This window comes from Plutella xylostella, chromosome Z, assembly GCF_932276165.1.
Source record: "Plutella xylostella chromosome Z, ilPluXylo3.1, whole genome shotgun sequence".
In the NCBI taxonomy this organism is placed as follows: domain Eukaryota; kingdom Metazoa; phylum Arthropoda; class Insecta; order Lepidoptera; family Plutellidae; genus Plutella; species Plutella xylostella.
In genome coordinates, this window is record NC_064012.1 from 786438 (window position 1) to 806620 (window position 20183).

A 20183-nucleotide genomic window follows, 5' to 3' on the forward strand; every position below is an offset into this window, starting at 1 on the left:
TTGGGCTTTTGATAGATTAATTTGATAAAGGTAAGTACAGTGCCACAAACTTATCTGTTCCGGTGAGAGCTCACGTAAATGTCTAATATTTCTTAATTCTTTAAGATGTTAAGTTTTCCCGTAATGGTAATTTACCCTTGCGGTTTTAATAAACCCATCTAATCTATATCAATATATAATTTATTAGTAAATAATGATATATGGACCAATTTAGTGAACTGTCACCGGAACAGATAAGTTTGTCGCACTCTAAGTATATATGAGCCAAATCAGAGCCTCGTTAGAGATGCATCAGAGTCTGGAGCAAGCAAGGGAGTAAGGAAGTCACAGCCGTAGAACAACGCGGACTCGGATGTACGCATGGTGTACGGTGTACGGCATGTGTACGGACACTTCAGCGAAGGCTCCCATAAAAGTTCTTGCAGGCTCCCACTTTATTGAATAACTTATTCTAAGCATGATGGAAGCAATGTCAGTGATCTACCGACGTTCAGGATAATAACGGTCTCACTAATGAGAAAATTCAGCTATCCTGACCTGTTTTAAATTTACTTAACTAAATAATAAAATAAATATAATAATACACATATTCGAGATATTTAGTTTTGGCTCAAGGAACATAATACAAACTTACCTATCTCCCTCCGCTGCAGGCACTTGCTATATTTTTTCTTGATGAAGTTATTATTCCGAGCTCCGGGAAATATTGCAGTTTTGTATAAAATACATAGATGGCGCTTGACATTTGACAAAAAAGACCAAATTTGATACTTTTAAAAATATACATTGCGTAAAACAAAAAATAAAAGCCACGAAGCTCTTTTTAAAATTATTTTACATTATTTCAGTGAAATATAAATACGTTGTTCATAATAATACTACAAGTAACAAAAAAAAAGATTTTAGTATAAATTATTTTATGCAGATGGCGGCTGCAAAATATTGTTGTATTGTGCTGTAAAATATTAATTTTTGCGTCTCATGATGCCTAAAAACATAACAAATGAGGTGCGTGATATAATCCTAAAGGTGAAAGAGTTTATGGATGAAGAAAAGCGTATGCAATCGCCCATAATTCCACTAAGCAAAGTATACGTGAGAGTCGCGGCCGCTACTGGTATGTTATTGTATTCTATTTTATTTATCTGCTCAAAGATCCACTATCTTCTACACTGCAATGTTTATATCCAATTCACAATCCACATTTGGTGTAAAACCAAGACTTAAACCTTTCAAATTTCTTGATTATTTATGGTAGTTTTATTAACCATTCTTTACATCATACAAAAATTCCTCACTCAGCAATAAATCCACATTATCTTGGTATTCATTGTTAATAATTTGTTGTGTAACTTAAATATGTTTAGTAGTCAATACAAATTAAACCTAGATCTAATTGCAGGTGTATCAGAGCGCACTGTGCTGAACATCACCAGAGAAGCAAGACTGATCGAGCAGGGCCTCCTGGACCCCATGGCCCGGAGAGCTCCCAAAAAGAGAGTACGGACTAAAGGCAAAATAGAGGTCAATGACTATGACTTGAGTGTCATACAGCGAAAGATACATGAGTTCTACACATTCAAAAAGGAGGTGCCGACTATAAACAAGCTTCTACACATACTGAAAGAGGAAATCAACTTCAAAGGATCCCGTGAGACACTCCGGAAGATTCTACGGAAACATGGGTTTCAGTTCCGGAAGACCAAAAGCAATAAGGAGAAGGAAGCACCTCCCCCTGAGCCCGTGATGCACCCGCCGCCCGCGCCGCCCCCGCAACACATGCACGTGCCCCCTATGGTGCCCTACATACATACTGTGTTCGGACACAAGTCACTTCCCCATCAGCATCAATAAACCCTCAGCATATTATGCTGAAACAATGCTATTAATTTTACTGTAGAATATAATACGTCAAATAATCTCACTAGGATATCTAGAGCTAGATGCAGACTAATGTTATATCATTCGCATGTTTATGGCTTGGAGAGGTGACCCCAAGTGGCTTCCAAATCGTACCTCATTGCAAATATTTTATAGATAGCAGATATCGAAAAGATATTATCTATAAGAACAACAGTAAACTGCCACGAGGTGTATAGGGAATAGAATTAATAGATGGATTTTTATGTGAATCATGATAACTTTATTGGGCTAGAATAGAATTATTATATTTTGTAAGCCGATTCATGTAGGTTTAAATTTTTATTGATACAAGTTCATGTATTTTTTTTCAGATTTCTTGTAATAGAGATGTGTATACTGAATAGATGCTTGGTATGTGAACAAAATTTGTATTAACTCAATATAACAAATATTTTATAATATGTATTGTTTTATTCATGCGATCTGCAACTGCGAAATATAGTTTACTTGGCAATGCTTATCTTGCGAATGTTTAGTTCTAGGAAACTAGATATTACCTAAGTGTCCGCTAGTGCAGAGGTAAGTAGATTATGATTCTGAAATCAGATCAGTGCACCAGCCCGTTTCGTGCTGCTGAGCGTATGGCAATAACAATACAATTAGTCCTCTGATTAGGTGATTCACACACTTGACCCCGCACCGCGGCGCCGCGGTTAGCGGATTATCATTGTATGCAATAATACAGTTTATACATATAGAAAAACCGCTTACCCGCGGTGAAATGTGTGAACCGCCTTAAAATCAAAAGGATAAAAATAAAACCATGCATCAGGTATCAATCACTTTATTGCACATTCTCACTTTGCACTGTCGAGTATATACATACATATTTGATCCTCTCCATAACAGACAGCCGAGTGAAGAGTTCTCGGCGACTTCAATAAATGCCGCGAATTGATAAGCACTAACATCAAGAGTAGAACGAGAGTTTCAAGCTTAGACAAATTGTTAGAACCACTTCATTGAATCTTCTACTTTATTAATATTATTACAATAAAGATCATTTTAAGAGTTAAATAAGCTTTAGCTTTGTATATATTATGGGAATGAAGGTATCCCATTGATTGTGATATTACATCACACAAAACTCACTGTAGAAAACAGGCTCATTAGTTATATAAGTACTTAATATTAATAAATATTACATTAAATTATATTTTCTCGTTCAAAAAGCCTTACCAATATGATCTTTAAAATAACTAAGGATTACAGAATTAAACCCAAATCGATTGAATCATATTTCCTTCCAGGTTCAGGTAAAATATGCTTATGTATACCCTGTCATGTATATTTTATTACGTTCAGGAAAAATAGCTTTTTAGATATATATTTTCTTATATCATGTACCATAAAATGTTACGTTATTTATTATATATTATTCTCATTAACATTGAACTTAACTTCTAAAAATGTATCGATGTTCAGTGAAATAATATGAGGGAGTTTTCTCCAATACATAGCAAACAAAAAGTACGCTACAAATTCTTATAAATTATATGACACCAATATATTATAATTTTATTATAATGTAGCAGGTTGAGCAGTACTTACTACCGTCGATGTTGCTACGCAGTAATACATTGCTATAATTATTAAGGTAATGGTGAACAATAAATAGAAGTCGTAGAAAGTTTAAATGGATCTACACTATTATAGCTTTTAATCTCACTATAACCCCAATGGGCACTTAACATGATATTCAATTCTCTATATTCTCTCGATAAAATTTTCAACAATAACTTATTATGATATTATTGGTGTTAGTATAACAATTCTGTGTGCATATATATAATTATTAAAAGTGCTTCCAGTCGACGGTATCGCGATAATTTGTATTATACAGGGAACAACATTTAGATTGGGCACTATGGGAAAGTCTTAAACTATACGCGCACTATGAATATTGTTAAAATATTTAAGAAAACATAACACAAGATAACATTCATAATTTATATTCTCAATGCGTCTCCATGTCTCTTCTAAAGGCATTCGCGAAACATATCACATCACCATCGACTGGAAACACCGGCCGGAGGCACGACATCTTTATCGACGCAGCCAAACGTCAATATCGCATTAGTTATGGCAATGGGATTGGTGAAGGATTGGTGGGACGTGCATTGAAATAATGTACTTTCCTATGTGTGTCGATAAAGATGTCATGCAACGGGAGTTGACATTACTACTATTAAGGCATCTGCCGTAGATAAATAATATTACTAGTACCAGACTGTGAATAATAGCTACGAATGAACGTACTAATCTACATAGTACATAGTCAACACCAAAACATTAGTATAGTATAGAGTATAGATGGACTATAAAGGTTAACAAGGAAATCTCACTGTATTTTTTAATTGCTCTTAATTCTCACTAAATGATTTGATAACCTACTATCTGCTGGTGGCAGCGTTTTACAAACCTATTATAAATATTAGTTTATTATAAAATGGTATGACTTTAAAAAACATATTGCATTTCTGGACATTTTTCTATAGATAAACCATTTTATATTCAACTATTTCACCACGCACCGTAAATACTACAAAAAAATACAATAGATTACTAATCAAATCATTTTGAAATAAATGTAAATTTCTAAATCCTTACGTCATTAATTTAATTATTATTTAAATAATATCAGTAGACATCGCTAAAATCCTATTAATTAGGTTATAATTTTATTTAAATGGCCATTGAATGTTTTTTAAGTAGGTATTTTTTTTTACTTTTGAGCTGCAGACATTTTATTATATTAAGTAATAAATATTTTTACTGGAATGTATATATTTTAAGCCATTCCGTGATTATTGAAAAAGTATTATTATTAGGTATTTATTTGAATTACCCAATGACATGTACCATTGTAAGTACATTTAAGTTCTTGTCTTATGGTAGTATTTTTATTTGGACATTCCCATACAATATTTATTTATTGTTGTTTATCTCATATAAAGTTTACTTATGAGATCAAACATACATGTATTATACATACATATTATAATAATTATTTTTAACAATCCAATTCCAAATGTATGCACTATGCAAATATATATTATTATAAATATATTTTACGACATCGAATATTATAATTTATAACAGCAGTATAATATAAGTAAATAACATTACCGTCTACGTTAAATTATAATTTAAATTGTGAAGAAATGAGTTGGATCTTGGAACAGTGTTGGAAAACATACAGTCATACCTACATGCGTAAACCACATGGACTACTATAACTAATCAACATATAATATACATGGAACACAAACCCAGGCTATCGACTAAAACATTCAAGCATTAAATCTTCCTCGCGTTGATAACAACATCAAATTGTTGGCTATCTGAGATACTCCTAAAGTTCAATAAAAATACGACAAATTGGGGTATTGAAGCTATTTTAACAGCACTAAAGTCATCTAGTTTTTGAGCAAAAATGCAAATTTAGGCTCTGTGCATTATGTACAGGACTAGTTTAAGTACTGTGCGGCTTATGTGGTATCTCATTATGTAACTAATAATGGGAATAATCCGGTAGAATCTGTCTGGGAGACCCCTTGTGGGTATTTATAGAACTTCAGGAGTCTGTTGGTTTCTGCGCACTGAAAAGATAAAAATACGCGGTTATTACAAGTACAATACAGCAATTATTATTTTAGTTATATAAAAATAGGAAATAATTAATAAAAATGTTTTACGGTCACACGACACAAAACGACACAAACACATTTTACCATACTTAATTATATTATTATGCCGACCCAACCCGATAACAAATACTACTGTCACCAAACAAATATTTGTTCCGACCGGGAATCGAACCTAGGGTCTTCGGCGCAGAAGTCAGACTCACTATCCATTACGTCATACAATCATCGCAATGTTCGCACTTCTCGTATCTTTTAACTTGTGCGTCTCTAATGTAATGGGAGATCTTCAACCATAGACAAACAACCATAGATTATAGATGACTTCATACTCAACAGCACTGCATTTATTTTTTAGCCGGCATCTAAAAAAAATGCAGTGCTGTTGAGTATGAAGTCATCTATAATCTATGGTTGTTTGTCTATGGTTGAAAATCTCCCATTTTAAATGCCTCAACAACTCGTCCAGTGGTAGTTGACCTACCGTGTGGTCGGGAACACGCGTCTAGCAGAGCTCATCTTCGTCGTCGGGCGGCGCGGGGTGGCAGTCCGCCGCCGTGGCCCCCTCCACAGACTGCTCTGGCCGCGACTGTCCACAGAAAACTTAGTTACAGTTACAGAAGTATGGTAGGTACCTATCAGCTTGGGGTCGGATGGCCGTGTGCGAGATGTCCCCACATATAAAAAACCTATCAGTATGCGGATCTTCACAAAAGGCGGTTTTCACACGCTGCATGTTGCGTGAATTCGTGTCCGAGCGTTTCTTGTACGTAACTAAATATTAAACACGCACAGTTCAACACAGAAAACTATAATACGTGCGAGGCAGTGTGAGAACAGGGTTTAGACAGCAAAGCGTCGTAGAAGGCAAAATCGATCTAATAACATCATCAGCAGCCAATAATACGGTTTTAAAATCAAATTGGCTAATTCATTGTTGGCGATACTTTGGCAGATACAGAACAGAAAGGTCTAAGTTTAATGACAGGTACAATACTAAACTTGAAAGTTCCATTAGAAACTTTGTGTTACTGGGCTTGTAACTTTCTGTTAATGTACTAAATAATGTAAGCAATTAAATCGAAGTTAACTATCTAACGTAACCTATATTATGTAATTTATTTATTTGATTGAACACTTTATTGCATACACATAGAAACGTAATCTAATCTATTCTGTTTTATTCTCAATTCTCGAGTACCACGCAGCCCAACCTATCATAAAACATCATCAGCTCCATATTCAGGGATCCTAACCCTCGATCAAGCCTACCGTCAAGGTTGCAGAAAGTGTTAGCCTTATCAAAATTTTGGAATTTATTGAGCGGAGGTACTTCATTTCAAACCATTTGTTTATTTTTTGCAAATACTTAGACCCCCGCAGACTGCAGACTTTTAGTCTGCCGATAGTTTGGTCGGGCTCTTAACCAGTATGGAGTATCGGCCGATACATAATCGTTGAATGTGCGCACTACCATACATCTCCATAGTGATTCAAGAGCCCGACCAAACTATCGGCCGACTAAAATTCTGCAGTCTGCGGGGGGTCTACTCTCAATTATTTCATATTGTATGCTTTCAAACTTGACACCAGCCTTATGGGCTTCCTCAGAATATCAGATTCATCAAACAGATCCCATACTCTGCCGAGACATAGGACGGCGCGGCATTCTCCCGCACCCCATCATCAACATCAGATTCATGAAACCCAACAGATTCCATACACACCTGTCCCGAGACATAGGCCGACGCGGCATTCTCCCGCACCCCAGCATTGGGCATGGGGTCGATGCCCTCCGGCAGCGGCACGGTGGTAGCCAGCCGAGCATACTCCACGTCCATGTGGCGGATGAAGGGGCTCCGCAGGGCGCGCTTCGCGGACTCGCGGTCTTCCTCGTCGTATGCCGCTAGAAGCTGCTCTATGGTCTGCATTTCTGCCGCTTCGCAGTTGTTGCCCCATTCCTGGGGATGGAAGTAAGGGTTAGATGATTAAGAATGTAGTTGATACATATCAGAATAACATAACTAAAGCTAACACTTCACCCAGTGACTTCACCCAGGGTTCAATCTGAAAACCAGCGCTATGGTTTATCATAGCACCAAGCTGAGCCAGAACCCGTTTCTGCACCGGGAAGCAACACCCTTGCTCATTTTCCTTTATTCAAACCTTTTTATTATTTGTTTTATTATTTATTTTTGTGTTGTTTCCGTGTGTGTGTGAAATAAATGTATTTCTTTCTTTCTTTAACAACAACTAAGGTGTAGTTGAGTGGATTTATGATTATAGTATGCCCAATTGCCCAATGAAGCTGGATGGATTATTCTTCGCTCAGAGATCTTTGTCCTTACTGAGAGTCGTAGAATTTTGGGTAATAATAAATGTATTCTTCCCAAATTGAGTATAAAAAGGTTAACTAAGGTAAATTCGCACAATATTAAAACGCTTTACGTCATGAGGACACCTGCTCATTGAAATTCTAGAGAAAATGCACCTCCAACGCAAACACTTTCATTCCACACCCACTGACAAGACGTGATAGATCACACGAGGAATACGTAAGGAGTGTGTGTGTGTGGGAATCGATTAAATTTCTTCAAACTCATCAATCTTTCACGTGCGACTCTGGAGCGAACGGTTTGTGTTGTCAGTGGAGTACCTATCTCTTTGTTGACTGTAGCTAATCATTACGCTACAAAAATCGATTCGATTCGCGACGACATCATACCTACTCAATCTTCAGGACAGATAGTCTTCAAATTACAATATTATCGGTGCAACTTCAAGAATTTTAAGTTACAATAAGTTTTCAGTAGGTGTATGAATTCAAGAAACAATATAAAATGAATTTCCCTAAGGAAAATGAAACTCGTTACAGGATAAAGTACAAAGTAAATCAGCAGGGACTTAAATAACTACAAATAAGTTACAAATCAATTTTCTTTTGTTCCAGCGAAATGGGCAGCTTCCAATAAGAGAGAAAGCTCAGCCGAGAAGCTTCATAAATACTAAATCAATAACATTAACAAGATCGAAAACAAAGGCGGATTTTCTTCTGTTTAATACCTTTTGTCTCGATAATAATGAGTTTATTCTGTTACAAATAAAAGGTGACATTGTTTACCTTTCTACTTCATTTCACCCTAATGGACGCGCGCCCACGCCGCTCGAGCAGACTGTTGCTAAACGACTTTACCTTTGCCGATACAGGCTTGACTTCTATCAGTGAACGAGGCAGAGATACCTACTTCCTTAGTTTATTCCTTCCCTACACATTGAACGGTAAATAATAAACTTTATAAAAAAATTGACAAACTTTTTTTTTGTGTGATGTTTTTGCTATTCAATTTGTATCTTAAATACAATTGTGTATCCATTGGCTCAATCATTAGTAGAATACCACCCTGTGTACACAATTTTCATAACTGAATAAATACAAAACATCTATTTAAGGAGAATATTTCAGCCTGTCTTTCATGATAATATTTGACTGAAGTCCATGTATAATAGATCAAATAGAGATCAACTGACAACATTTGAAGACCCATTATGTGTAGGCATTACGAATGAAAATATTAATCTTGATAATATTATGAAAAGCTACTTTTCATTAAATGTTAAAAGGTTAAAGGGATATTTCCCCTTAAATAGCCGTCTATCTGGTTGTCTTATCTCATTAGAAGCTTTGAGAGTTGTTATTGGGACCTGTTGACGTAGAATAAACATTCTCTCAGGATTAATTGAAGGTGTTTACTGCTCATTACCTTGGGTGCTTAGCAACAGAATCGATGTTAGCCCACGCTTCGCGAATTACTGGAATACAATTTATATAAAATAAAATAATCCTAAGATAACCCTGGATTTGAAAAGGAAAATTTCCAGAGAATTTATTGAAAAGCTTTTTACCTGTTGAATAAAAACATTGGAAAATTTCCAACATTTTGTTTTTGTTAAACGAAGGTAGAATTTTAATCCTGATTTTAATGAATCCTCGACAGAAAACAAATTTTATTTGTTTCACGTGTCAGCAATGATGCTATTTTGGTCTTCATTCTAGGTACTGGGTAGGGAGGTAGGTTCTAAAAAATAGAATTAGCATGAAGAGGTAGTTAAACGTGTCAGTTTTGGGGAGAACTCTTTCAAACGGTAATTATGATTACATCATTTGGCGGCGCGTTGGGTTTAACCCAGTTTATCCTTAAGATATACCTAAGAAATATATGTATTTAGTAAGGTGAAGTGCGGTAATTGCAACTAAAAATATTGAAGTCGTAACTTCATCATCTGATAATTCTTTATATATAAGGAAATAGTATTACTGTAAAATCATGCCAAAGTCAAAATTTTATGTAGATTTTATTCTACTATCATGACAAAGAAAAACTCTGAAGAATAAAGAGCTATTGCCAAAAGTTCCGGCAAAGGCAGAAATAGTTGCAATTACCCCTCCTGGCGGGTAATTGCAACTAATCGTTTTATCTCCATATTTTTCTATGTGTGGTGTATATTGTGTATTTGAAACACAAAGACTAAGAGAATATTCATAGGATTTTGACACTTATCTCCTTGTAACTACGACCAATTTCGCATGAAACTACTGTTTAGCCGTGGGTCTGGTAATTGCAACTAATTTCTCAAAAATAGTGATGGGAACTTTATCGTAATTTTATCGACAGTCATGTAGTGTCTGCCATCGACAAGCCAAGAAGACCATGGTAGCAGAATAAAACTCGGGGATAAAAATTAATAGCTATATTTTTATTAATCAACATTAAATATTTTACTTATGTTTAATCAAACAGCCTTTTTACAATTTTTTTGGAAAGTTTTCGGAATTTATCGCAGGCAGGATGCCGGGTGGAATTTTGCAGGTTTTCTAAAAAAATCCCAACAAACATTTTACCCTTAGTTACAGCTATTTTTATTACTTTAACCTGTATAACTGTGTTATAATTATCTCAGTTCTAACATAAAGCGATAAAGATGAGTTAAAAAATGAAATTAGTGTTAACAGCAGGTTTAAGTGTTAAAATGGTATTAGTCAAAGCAATTATAATTAAGATGTTATAGGTTTAAACTGTTTCTAGAACCTAAAGCTATACAAGAGTGCTCACTGACACCTGTTAACACTTATGGTTGTTAAGTGGTTTCCTTTGATACTCATATAAATTTTTAGGTGTCATATTGAATTTAGGCTGCAGGAATTGGTTATAAAAGAGATTTTGTCAAGATTGCAGTAAGACAAGATTCTTACAGTGTTGGAAAACTCAACAATGCAGTTTTAATCTTTAAGGTTAACTTAACTTACGCTTATTGCGTTAGGCAAGTAGACTGTAAAAGTAACGGTGTTAAGCAAGACTGTGCGGATCGACTAAGACTGCATAATACCCTTGGCTAAGGGTGTTCTATTTCAAAAAGTGTAATAGATGACTTAGGTGAGTCTATATGTCTTAAATGTAAGTTCGCCATTTGCATTGGCGACCTAACCTATAAATTGCTGGGATAAGCAATATTTTGCTTTAAAATACTTACCTATTTATGTGAATTTTGTCATTCCAGTCATGCCAATCGATTTATGAAACTAATGGACATACAGCAAGGATACAAAAAAATACAAAATTGAGTCGTCTATTTTATATTTACTTATGTGTCATTTGAAATCCTTAATAAATTCGGAGCGCATTAAAATTGAGGTGGGAAATATGGTATACATTACAGTAAAATTACAATGGCATATTATTTTCAATTCACAAAACATGTTAAGTCAAGTTAACATATTATCGGTCTTATTCATAAAAAGTTACGGGAGACCTATAGGCCTGCTATAAGCAAATGTCAAAAAAACTTTATTCATAAACGATCAATAGCGCTAAAGAACTCTCCAACTGATTCGTAAAACCTTGATATGCTAAAGTTGGCTGGACCCTACTATACACCTTCCGTAAGCCTCCTCTTGTACAAAAACATGGCGGCCGGTCAACAGCTGTTCTGCTTTATTGACGATTTGACATTTGTTGTGAGTTAATATTTGCTGAAAATAAGTTGCCATGGTAACGTAAAAATTTAATTATTTTTTTTGTGGGTTTTGGCTTGGCCAACTGCGCCTTTAAGCCAACGTAAATTTTTTAAGTGCCGCGCCGTGGCTAACATAGATAATAGAGATTGATAAATGAATGAAAGTTTTCGCTATTTTTGTTTATGGTTTCGTCGGACCGGCAACTTAATAGGGTAAATGTCAAAATGTTTGGTCTGTGAAATCTATTAGCATCACTATAGTTACTGAAGGTTTACGGAACTATTATGAATAGAGATTTTTACGAAACCTCAAATAGGCTTAATGTGTTCCGTAACTATTGAGCTCAGTAAACCTACTTTAAGGTTTTTTTATGAATAAGACCGTATATTTACTGTTATTTAGTATTAATCAATACTGTCACTTTAATACTGTCGCGTATGATTGCTGTTGACACTATTATTTTCAAACACATACAACTTGTATGGTAAAAGTGTATTCGAAAAACGGTAACATACTCACTTAACCCTTTTTTACCAAACAAATAAGAGTCAGGGTGTCAAATAACCATTCTACAACTACAACTATAGCGGTAAAAGTTCTAGCTGAGAGTGATTAAACGCTCTTCTATAGTAACTTTAGCACTTCAACGACACCGTACTACAGGCTTTCTATAACTTAAACACTTCAATGACACCCTTCTACAGACTTTCTAAAGCCTTTACTCTCAAAATCGTGGGCCTCTTTCGTGGTTATAAGTGAGTTAGAGCACTCTCCTACACTCTTATACAGCTATGTCTTAACACTTTAATTTTCGAATGGAACCATTGTACAAGTTATATGAGAGTGTTTTTAACGCTACGATGTTAGTTGGGATGTATGCTTAACAGATATGTTTAAAATTTGGTATTCAGTCTCTCTTATGTGTGTGTTATATTATTAGTGATTGTATCGATATATTCATGTTCACTGGCTTTTTCCAATTTCATACAAAAATTGGCAGCTAATTGTAACCACCCTCAAAACTGAAAAATAGTTGCATTTACCAGACTTTGCATTTTTTGTCTGGTAAATGTAACTACACAGAAAACTCGGAAAACAATCGTGTAAGAATAAAACAAATACATACAAAATGACTTACCGTTATTAGTTTTTACTTTTTTTTTGAAAAACCTTGCGAGGAACCACTAAAAACTATTTTATATAATAAAAATGCACACCATGTCCATCCGACTCCAGCAGACTCAAAATGGCCGATGACGAAAAGCTTTATAACTCCCACAATTCTTGAGCTATCAGCGCCATCCACATTTTTGGGTAGAACTTTTTTGATGTAAAATTGATTTTAGTCTGTCGTTTTACAATGAAGTAACTCTAGAGGGAGTTATTGAAGTTAGTTGCAATTACCGGATAGTTGCAATTACCGCACTTCACCTTATCCATGTTAGCAAAAGGTTTCCCGCTCAGCATAATGCTATGACATACCTTGTAAGCCTTCTCGGCGGCCACGGCGTCGCCGCGCGCGAGCTGCACCAACACGATGGCCACGGTGAGGCGGCCGATGGCCCCCGTGTTGCTGTGCTCCTGGTGGAAACCGATCTCGCGCCGGATGCTGTCCACCGCCTGGTCGTACCTGGGTGGTGGAAGGGAATTAGGAACCTAAAGACCTAAGAAACCTAGAGAAAAAGGAACCTACGTTTGGGGGTAAACCGCTGTCTGGCGGGCCAAAGGTCTGAATCACCAATGGAGTACTAGAAAGACTGTGGACTTAAAAACCGGCGAATTCACTCGCTGGTTCGTGAATGCTTGAAATTGTCCAAAAAAACACCAGTAAATCACTTAGTACAGTAAGCTTACACTTTAGCACCTTGTCACTCTTTATTTTATTTTGTTGTTAGTTCGACTAGAACTATACACTAACGTTTGAGCGTCATGGACTACACTCGAGAACTCTGATATGAAAATCCATAAAGGGGTGGAATATTAAAACCCATTGATTAGACATAATAACTTATTTAACTTCAGCGTTCAATATAATGTATTTGTTAAAGGGAAAATTATGATAGATAATGACAGGTTGCCTACAGGCGGCGACCGGTATACAAGTAAAGTAATAGGGATAGCACAAGTCATTACCCTGTCCGCCATTTATAGATTATTTCCCTGCATCTAATATACCTTTATTGATATGATAAAAAAGGGTAATATGGTACTTTTAAAAAACTTTTTTTTCCACTACAGTTGTCCATATTTGGGTGAGCGATAGCTAAAGTGTTATGTGATAATGAGATTCTTTTGTTCCACTTCCTAATCGGTGGTACTCACATGCCAAGCCTGACGAGTATCCTGGAAGCCTTGCTGATGTACTCCGCCGCTTGGTGCTGGCCACTCTCAGTCTGACAACAAACCAATACTTATTAGCCATATAGTCATGACGAGTTGCACGAAGGCACTTAAACTAAGGTCGACCGTAGTTTGAAGTTCATAAATGTGTCAGTTTGGAAGAAAATACTTATAGACCTAATTACTACTATAAATTTTCCTGCTATCGCAAATACATAAAACCTGCAGAAACTATCATTTTTCATAATCCACAACTAACAAGGCAGCTCCTGTCCTATCAAACAGACTCGTATAGTAGAAATATGAAATTGCTTGTCTACCCAACCTGAGCTAATCTAAAATGCATAAGAAAAATTACGCAATCTGCGTAGGCTCTACTTATTTGCTAGTGCATGAATAGTTTGACGGTGTAGTGTTGACGACGACCGAATGGCGTAGTGGTTAGTGACCCTGACTACTGAGCCGAAGGTCCCGGATTCGATTCCCGGCTGGGGCAGATATTTGTTTAAACACTGATATTTGTTCTCTGGTCTTGGATGTGCCCGTAAAATGGCAATAGGCCCGCCCCATATTACATTGGGACTAGAAACATAACACTGGCGAAAAGTGGGTGCAGCAATGCACCTTTGCCTACCCGGCGAGGGAGTACATTAGTACAAGGCGTGAGTGTCTGTGTGTGTTGACTCACCGCGGAGACCTCTGCCGCGTGTTGGTAGAGCTTGAGCGCCTGGTCCGGCGCGCGTTCCTCGATGATCTTGCCGGCCTTGTCCAGCACGTTGGCGCCCGAGTCCCCGGACCCGTGCTGCTGGTACAGGTGGCAGCTGTTCTCTGCCAAAGTGTAGATCTGCAACCACCAAGGAGGTTAGCGAACTCATTATGAATACTTTGAATGATGGGAGAGATTAACCTTGAGACCGCGATTCCGTATGACCTACCGTCAACGTTAAGAAGACCCTAAACTAGTCAGAGTATTATCGGACATGTGATATATTTGCACAGATACATAGATACATATTATCACTTAAGACCAGAGTACAAATTTCTATCTTCAAACAAATATGGACACACCTTGGAGGATACATGCGGAAAATAAGCTCGTCACTATAGATATATAGATTGGTAGGGTGTAGATGTAGATCTGCAAGAACGGAAAGGGAGAGTTCACGAGATCTACAGATGAGCAAGAAAGCCGTCAAGCTTGTAGGAAAAGGTCGCATTGTCAGTTTAGCCAATTTTAATCATGTGCCTATCGTATTTGGTATCTAACGAATCATTGATTCAGGGAAGTACCAGTGACAGTTCTTTTCAGGGTGTAGATCAGCAACTGTACGCCAGAGGCCAGGGAATTAAACGTAGAATGGGAGATTAAGGTGATATTGGAGGGGGCGAATCATCCTACGTGACCGTTACGTGACCAGAGAGCTTACGGTCTAATTTTCCTGCTAACTCTTTCAATCTGACAAAATCTGTCGAATTAATTGCGGATTAACCAGTTATAATCCACAGCTAGCTAACTACTGTAAAATTCTGATAGCTGGAAAATTAGACCCCTGAACAGCTTTTATCAAGAAATGGGTGCCGTCGCAAACTATTACCGGAACTCTATCATCTACATAGAAAACTATTCATTAACAAGCTTTGAGAATGTAAATTTTCCGGGAAATTCATTATAAAGGAAGTTAATAAGTAGGTTAATAGGGTGTTAATTTCCTAGAAATAAGTTCTTCACCTTATTATATTTTATTCAAGGAAAACTGCGCCACTCGTGTTGAAAGTATATTCTACTACGCTTCATTGGAAATGTTGAATTTAATGATGATATAGGTGCATAATAATATTAACAAAATCTTAACGTTGATGGTAGGTCATACGGAATCGTGGTCTCAAGGTTAATCTCTCCCATCATTCAAAGTGCATCGGATTTCAAAGGGTCCTAAGCTCCAAACTTTAAAAAAATCAGGTCAACAGGTTGCATCTAAAACTACTCAGCGATGTTCCAGTCAGGTATTTCCGTGTTAACAGATGTATTTCCTCCCTGCACATATTGATTTGCGTCGAGTAGCGAACGGCGTAGAATACCAGGGGGTTCCTCTATATGACTAAAAACGAAGTTTCGGAGCGCTGCCACAACTTTATCTCGTTTTATTAAACGTGCCGATCGCGCGACATCTCGTTCACTCGTTTTTCGTCACTAAAGAGATAGAGTCACCCTTCAGGCACTATCCCGATATACAGGGTTTCTCCGATAGTGCTAAAATGATTATGGATTTAGATTTTAATAAAAACTTGCATACTCTATGATGGATGACTGATTTCCAAATTTTGTTGAAGATAGGTAGGTATACCTACCTGTTGACTTATGACCTGATGTTATCAGAGGTCGGAGGAGTATGATACCACCCTTCAATCTCCTTGCTATACTGCAATACTAAATTAGGTAGGATATCAAGTAAGAATAATAACGTAAAAATGATTTATCACGAAATAGTTACGTAAATCAGTTACTACTATGAGGGCAAAAGAATAAGACGCATAACGTATGACGATTGGTGAGTTGTTATGATATTTATGAGAATAATTCTATTCTATTCTATTCTCCGTGGGGGTGTAAGTACCTACACCTGGCTCTCTCGAGTGGAACCGTTGTGCGTATCCCCAAGGTCTAAACTGCCTTCCTAAGCTTGGAACATTTCCCACCATGCTGGTCCACTGCAGGTTGGTGGGTTCACATACCTAGATGTGCTAAATCTAGATATATGTAGGTTTCTTCACGACGTTTTCCTTCACCGTAAGAGCGATCGATGGTATACATTGTACTTGAATTCAAAGAACTCATTGGTACTTGTCAGCGCCGGGATTCGAACCCGCATCTCTGGCGTGAGAAGCGGGCGCTCACCCGACTGAGCTACCACTACCACCACTCTTATGAGAATAAATAAATAGATAATGCTAGAACTGTCCAGTCAGATAATAAATATTCATATAGGTACGTCTGCTTTGTAAATTTATCCTTACCTCATAAATAACGCGATTGCAGCCCTAGGTCGTATACAGAAAGAAAGCTGGAAACTTATAAGCGCTTACTTTTTCATACTTTGTCGAACCAGCGCTGGCAAAGGCATGCCAAAATAAGCATAGTAAAGTAAGCGCTGATAAGTTTCCTGCTTCCTGTATACATTCCTACACCCGCGCTGTGTTAGCGCCGCCGCCGTATCTCATCACCAGCGACACAGCAGCGCAGCCGCAGTGGGCAAATGGGCCATGCTCCGGAATGAGAAGGCGCCTCATCATCAGCCAATAATCATCGACTGCTGTACATAGGCCTCTCGCCAGGGGTGCCACAACTCACAGAATTCGGTCCATTTTTCCTCATCTCCTAAGGTCGCAGGTTCAGTTACCTCATCCGTGGAAGAGATCTCCTTGCCGACGATGATGGCGGTCTCCAGCGCCTTGGCCGCGTGGAAGAACGAGCGGTTCCGCTGGTAGAACTCCGACGCCTTGATGTGGTACTCTTTGGCGTGCTGGATGTCGCGAGCGATGCGGTAGCATTGCGCTGCAAACAGAACCACTAATTACTAAAGTCTGAGTAAACCAAAAAGTATAGCATGAGTCCTGGTGAGTGGAACCTTTGTACATATGCCCATTCTATTATATTCCCTGTACGGTACCTGGATCTCTCGATTGGAACCTTTGTGCATATCCCCAAGGTCTAAACTGTCTTCCTAAGCTTGGACCATTTCCCACCATGGTGGTCCAGTGCGGGTTGGTGGTTTCACATATCTAGAAGTGCTAAATCTAGATATGCAGGTTTCCTCACGAGGTTCCCTATAATTTCAGATCAAACAGCCTAGTTCCCTTGTAAATAAGAGCAGCAAGCCAGGATGGATAGGTGCTCTGTAGACTACTTCGTTCAAGTACCTCACGTAGTTAAACATAATACTTATTTATTTATTTATTTATTTATTATAGGTAGATACACCAACAGCATACATACTGATGAGAATAAAATAAATGTCCATCTAGTTGATAGCTGATTGTGTCTATGTTAGGTCGAAAACTTTTAAGACCATCCTCGTAAATGATAACTGATGAATAGATGTAGATAACAATTACATGTGGTAATTAGCTCTTACCAGCCTGGCTGTACTCGTCGGCGGCGCAGTCGAAATCAGGCTTCCATTTCAGGAGACCAGTCTTCAACCTGTTGAGAATTTACAAAGTTAATTATTCATTAGGTATATGTTATAAAGAATATTCTCTAACTTAAATAAAGTTATAGTAGGTATATGGTAGTAGCCAAATATCTAAGCAGCATAGTGAAAAAAAAATATTTAAAATTTGTGCCTCTTTGTACAGCTTCCATTTCTTTAACCTTCATAATTGACTTCATAGGACAAGGGATGTATTATACAGGGTGTCCCATAAGTCTGCCAGTTGCTAAGAATGTAGTTTTGTATCACCTCCTACGGAGATTATGTTGCCTTATGGGACAGACTGTAATATACCATTTAGCGGACAACAATCCAGATGCATTGATAGTCTGCTAACTCTTGTCTGCTTATGCATGTATGGATTACAAAGGCCTTATGTACGGTGGCCTGCGCCTAAAAGTATACAGGCGGAGTTTTTATAATAGCGATCCCTGATGATGAAGGGACCAGCTACATCTGTTATAAATCCGGGGACGTGTTGTGTGTGATGTGTGTAGCAGTGGTATTTATGTGGATGTGCTTGAGCAGCATGTGAGCTTGAGATCGCTATTTTAAAAACTCCACCTGTATACTTTTAGGCGCAGGCCACCGTACATAACTCAAACTCAAACTCAAACTCAAATCTTTTATTCGTGTACACAGGTAAATTCAGATCTAATACAATTATCAGTAGGTACATTCCATGTACTGCTTATTCATTAAGCATACGAACATATTGAATTGCTCAATGGCTCATGCTAAATAACAAAAATGCATGCAAATACACAAATCAATTAATTACATATTTTATAAGTACATTGAAATTTAAATTAGTCAGGTAGGTATACAAATACATACAAGATAATATTAATTATGTTAGAAATGTCATTTATTATAGTGTTCTGTCGTCAAAAAAGTCGGTTATTGTGTAATAGCACTTAGCAATTAATAATTCACATAATCTTTTCTTAAATATTTTTATGTCTAGGTCTCTAATACAATTTGGTATTTTATTGTAGATAAGCGGTGACATGCAAAAAACACTTTTATTCATTAAGGCTGTCTTTGAGGTTTGAGTGCATAGCCTGTTCCTATGTAAATCCTACATAAATGAAATGTGATAAAATATGACTAAATAACTTTAAAAACTTATGAAACTGCACCCACTTATTTTTTCTAAAAATTTACATAATGCAACCAAAAGTAATAAACTGTGTGAACATCATGCTTTTTATAACCAACATAAATTACATTAATATGCGTCCACGAATTAGAAAAATACTTAATAACTAACTAGTCACCTAATTCAACAGAAAACACTTTACAACCCTACTTAATTGATAATTATTTTAATTTGTAAGTACTTTTGTACAAAACTAAACACCAGATTGATAACTTTCTGAAAGATAAATTATGATTATCTAAGTAGGATCCCGTTGGTCTCTTTATATTAGTTTAGATCTCTCGTCTTAGCTCTAAAAACACATAAAATCCATACATATCATTTAGAATTTCAATAAAAGTTTACTTTACAAATTATACTAAGGTACTTACGCTTTCTCCGCAGCCCTGATATGTTCCCGGGCTTCTTCAATCTTTGCTGCCATTGTTTATATTTAATTTAGGAAGAGTTTTAAAGTAAAGGAATTATTAGCAAAACAATTTAACACCTAAATGTTTTTCGGAACACAAAATCAATAAGTCAGTGAGCGAGACGTACAGTCGCTGTAACCCGAGGTGAGACAAGGATAGAAAGCGAATGGCAAAATTTGTCCGATGAGACGTGTTATGCGGGTGTGTATTTAATGTGACAGTTGCTAGGGATGGGTTTTGTTATGAAAATTCGTGAAACATAATCTATAAAAAAAACTTAATATGAGGTTAGGAACTGGGATGGATTAAGGATGGATTGGAAGTGGTAAGTTCCCGCGAAATACAGCCATAACAACAATAATGTGCTTATAAAGTATTCCGAAAAATATCGAAAAATAAAATTTATACAAAAAATGTAGAAAAATATTGCGATACTGTCACTTTTTGTATTCTGTTCTGTGTAGGAGATAGTGTTGC

At 36.8% G+C, this 20183-nt stretch overlaps 2 protein-coding genes across 2 annotated transcripts; one reads left to right on the forward strand and one right to left on the reverse strand.

The window, feature by feature from the left end:
* Nucleotides 1-809: 809 nt before the first annotated feature.
* On the forward strand, nucleotides 810-2324 carry LOC105384563. Its single transcript, XM_011554828.3, has 2 exons — nucleotides 810-1117; nucleotides 1403-2324. The coding sequence occupies exons 1-2, from the start codon at nucleotides 982-984 to the stop codon at nucleotides 1852-1854; spliced, it is 588 nt and encodes a 195-aa protein (XP_011553130.3). The 5' UTR covers nucleotides 810-981; the 3' UTR covers nucleotides 1855-2324.
* A 2417-nt stretch (nucleotides 2325-4741) lies between these two features.
* On the reverse strand, nucleotides 4742-19930 carry LOC105384561 (gamma-soluble NSF attachment protein). The gene is made up of 9 exons (XM_011554827.3): nucleotides 19668-19930; nucleotides 18057-18124; nucleotides 17322-17476; nucleotides 14612-14767; nucleotides 13906-13976; nucleotides 13066-13213; nucleotides 7298-7531; nucleotides 6055-6159; nucleotides 4742-5525 (listed from the first exon to the last, which is right to left on the reverse strand). Exons 1-8 carry the CDS (start codon nucleotides 19718-19720, stop codon nucleotides 6076-6078), a joined length of 969 nt encoding a protein of 322 aa, XP_011553129.1. The 5' UTR covers nucleotides 19721-19930; the 3' UTR covers nucleotides 4742-5525; nucleotides 6055-6075.
* Nucleotides 19931-20183: the final 253 nt, after the last annotated feature.

Coding starts and splice junctions, on each gene's coding strand:
- LOC105384563 (XM_011554828.3), top strand. CDS start 982: ATGATGCCTAAAAACATAACAAATGAGGTGCGTGATATAATCCTAAAG. Junction 1,118..1,402: donor GAGAGTCGCGGCCGCTACTG/GTATGTTATTGT, acceptor ATCTAATTGCAG/GTGTATCAGAGCGCACTGTG.
- LOC105384561 (XM_011554827.3), bottom strand. CDS start 19,720: ATGGCAGCAAAGATTGAAGAAGCCCGGGAACATATCAGGGCTGCGGAG. Junction 18,125..19,667: donor ATCAGGGCTGCGGAGAAAGC/GTAAGTACCTTA, acceptor AATTCTCAACAG/GTTGAAGACTGGTCTCCTGA. Junction 6,160..7,297: donor CGGCCTATGTCTCGGGACAG/GTGTGTATGGAA, acceptor TTCTGTGGACAG/TCGCGGCCAGAGCAGTCTGT.